The sequence below is a fragment of the Pygoscelis adeliae genome, unplaced genomic scaffold, assembly GCF_000699105.1.
Source record: "Pygoscelis adeliae isolate BGI_AS28 unplaced genomic scaffold, ASM69910v1 Scaffold928, whole genome shotgun sequence".
Taxonomy (NCBI): domain Eukaryota; kingdom Metazoa; phylum Chordata; class Aves; order Sphenisciformes; family Spheniscidae; genus Pygoscelis; species Pygoscelis adeliae.
The window spans coordinates 35,173-38,592 of NW_008825333.1; the positions used below are offsets into that span (position 1 = coordinate 35,173).

Genomic DNA, 3,420 nt, shown 5'->3' on the forward strand with positions numbered 1-3,420 from the left:
CGGTCAGGCGACCCTTCGTGACGGTACGGTTTGAGTTACGGCGCGGTAAGCCCCCGCGCTCCGAGCTTGTGTTTCCGTCTCTCCTTCAAAGTGTAACTGACGCTGCCAGTTGAGGTTTTGTGGGTGCACAAAAAAGGTTTTGAAATACAATTATATATATTTTTTTAAAATACTTGCAGCTATTGTCCGCTGCACGTCTGAATAGTGTAAATATTGGGGCATTTGCCAGTAAATCTCAGGAGAGGAGCCCGTGATACGTGCTCCTTCCTTCGTACTACTCCTGAAGTTCTTTGTGTGTGAACAGGGGTTTCTTCTTCCATAAGCTTTGTCTCCTCCTTCCCGAGGCTTCGGTATGTGACAGCCCGGTACGTGCGTGCCGCGGGGGATAGGGAACGGCCAGCCAGCGGAGCTGGTTTCTGTGCAAATAACTTTGCTTGCACAAGGGGCGGGAAAGGAAATAAAAGGAAGTCGCGGTCACTGGGTGAGCGCTAGAAGCTTTAACATCACCAGGAACTTGGTGTTTGGAGGGGAGCTGGAGATCCGTCGTAGGCCGTTTCAGCTTGTTTTCATCCAAAAAGTGTTTAAAAAGGGTACTTGGAGAACGGACGGCATCCACCACTTGACCTACTTAGCGTCCGTGTGTCCGAGCAGCCTGCCGTCCCGCCGTCTCCCGTTCAGACGCTGCAGGAAGCGGTGCTTCTGGCCAGGCGCTCGCACGCAGCTCCCCGGGAGCGGGGAGAGGGCCGGGGCAGCGCCGAGACGCCGGAGGTGCCACGTGGGCAGAGGAGCGTGCTCCCCGAGTCGCTGCCGGGAGGGTGGGGCGTTGGGAAACAGCTGTTTCTCCCATCGGGATCCTCTTAATTCCTCCCGCCCCAAATCCTATTCGGACACGTCCCTTATCGAACGAATCCCGTTTGGATCCCAAGAGCAGTGTTAGTTGGATCTGTCGGAAAAAGCCTTTAAGTAAAGGCAGTGTTTGCGGCCTCATCCTGCGCTCCAGCCCCACGGCTGCTCAGCAAAGCCTCCTTAGTGGAAACTGCTCCGGTGTGGGATATCGGGTGGCCCTCGGCCGCCTCTCTCCTTCCTCGCGTGAGGCAGCGGTGACAAATACCACGATGCAGTGTGAAATAGCGTCCCTTCTCAGCTCCCCGGGAAGCGCTCTCCTGTCCTGTAAGTGCGTTTAACCCGTCTGAAACCAGAGCACCGTGTGCTTTGTGTGTTATTCCCTACCTGCCCCCGAGTTCATGTGCTCCGCAGAACAGTGGTGTATGTTTAATACTGGCTAACCTGCGCGTGTACGAACAGCCGGCTAGTTTGTGTTTGTTGGGAGAGAAGTCAATATGCTTGTGATTCGTTAACTCTGGTCAAATTAAGTCCTTTCTTGTGACCGTTGCTGTCAGTGGAAATGCTCAGGCTTCTCCCTAGGACGGCTGCATCCAGGAGCCGCTGCCTAGCTGGGAGTCGGTAGGAAGACGAAGTCCTGGTCTTAGGAAACACTTGACACCTGAGCTGGCAGCTGCGTCAGAGAGCGAACAGTCGCAGGATGACTTTGCACGGCTGTCGCGGTCCTGAATGGAGCCGTGATCTGTTGGGGAGTATGGGAGCCGAGGGATCCGCTCGGGCAGCGGTGACGGCTCCCGTGTCGGGAGGAGCAGCGGTTGCCTCCCAGGGTGAGACCAGCGGGGTTGATAGGGACGGCGAGCCGTGAAGTGCCCCCCGGTGCTGAGCCTGTGGACGTGGGGACAGTCAGCTGGTGGGTCACCCGCCGGGGTCGTCCCGAGCCTGTCCTGGCAGGGCGTGTGCCGACTGTCCCGTGTCATCTCCCTTGCTGTGTGTGTGACATCGCTGTGAGCGGATTTTGTCCCCCTGATCTGAGTTGCTGCCCCCCGCGTGTTGGCGTTGCCTATCAGCTTGCCTCTTTGTGGTCTTCTTACAGACTTTGATTCTAAGAAGAAAAGAAAAGTGGCGGAAATTTATCAGGCTCTGAACAGCGACCCTATCGACGTGGCCACGCTCAGGCGGATGGCGATCAGCGAGGGGGGGCTCTTGACGGACGAAATTCGTTGCAAAGTGTGGCCGAAGCTGCTAAGTGTTAACACAGACGACCTGCCCCCTCTTCCAGGTACGGAACGGCCTGGACTCGGGAGCTTTGGCGGAACGGCTCGGTGATCTCTGTGCACGCTAGAGGAAGGATCGCGGCGGTTGAAGCACGTGCTTTCTGACCTGCCTTTTCCCTGCGTACGCTGGTGTGTTTCCCACCAAGCTCGTGCGCAAAGGGGGCTCGCGCTGCAGCATGCCCGCCGTAGCTTCGCGCCCTGTGTTGTATGTAAATGGCAGGTTTGGAAATACGCGACTTCCTAAAAACAGCATTTCCGTTGTGCTGTGAGGGTGGTGTTATCTCTAGTGGCAGTGATGGAAATTAGTTCACTTTGGGTGCGGTTGGTGTGGCCCTGAGCAGTTAGCCGGCATCTGTAAGTTCATCTGCAGCAGAAAGTATCAAACTTCATTTTCGTTGCTCCCACGGAGAGGTGGCTGTGCTGAGCCCTGGCTCGGCCGAAATGCTTCGGAGGTGTCTCTTCCAGGCATAGACGAAGCAGTTTGTTGTATGAAGCACGTGTGGTGTTTGGTCAGAGCAGAAGCAGGGAAAATGACCTCAGAAGCAGGGAAAATGACCTCAGAAGCAGGGAAAATGACCTCAGAAGCAGGGAAAATGACCTTCCTGATGAGGTACCTGCGTAGTTTTTAAATCTTACCAATACAGAAGCTCCAAGTCCTGTAGCTTTTACAGTCACTGTCCCCAGGACAGATTTCTGCTGTTGTTCCTGGATCTGTGGCCATTCAGAAGTGTGCATCCCCCCGCGTCAGTCAAGAGACGGATTATGTTAGGTGATCGGAGCTGCTGGAAGACAACATTTAATTTCACGTGATCGCATAGATCGTCCAGTGTGCCAGCAAATTCTTTTCTCTTCTGTCTTAACTATCTTAGCTACCCACGGGTGGGGTTTGCTTCTGAATTATTTCTATTTAATGAACTATTCTTTGTCGTCTCCACAGCGTATCATGCCTTGCTGCTGCTGAGTATGCTTTGAATTGCACAACAAAACTGTGGAGCAAAGATGTTTCCATGAATGCTGGGAGTGGTGTCAGTTTAACCATTTTAACGTATGTTGTCTAAAGAAATAATAGTCTCGTTTGCTCGCACTGAAGCGCCGTTAGTGTCAGAATGCGCGGCAGTGCAAGTGAGGGGACAGGGCTGGTGTGTGAGGTACGAAAAAGGGGACGTACGATGGGGTGATGTGTCTGTGTGTGCAGCCTCATCCTCCCGCCCTCAGCAGGGTTTCTCCCGGCTCCCTCGCCCAGCTCTCTTCCCGGTACCTTTGCGCTACTCGGTGTTAATCACAGTCGTCTTTTTCTCAGCAG

General features: G+C 54.4%; 1 protein-coding gene across 1 annotated transcript in view; it reads left to right on the forward strand.

The window, feature by feature from the left end:
- Positions 1-1,945: 1,945 nt before the first annotated feature.
- TBC1D20 (TBC1 domain family, member 20) overlaps positions 1,946-3,420 on the forward strand; it is an 8,701-nt gene continuing 7,226 nt past the window's right edge. The window contains 1 exon segment of the mRNA XM_009330330.1: positions 1,946-2,137. Within this exon segment, the coding sequence (XP_009328605.1) occupies positions 2,023-2,137 (115 nt within the window). The 5' untranslated portion in view covers positions 1,946-2,022.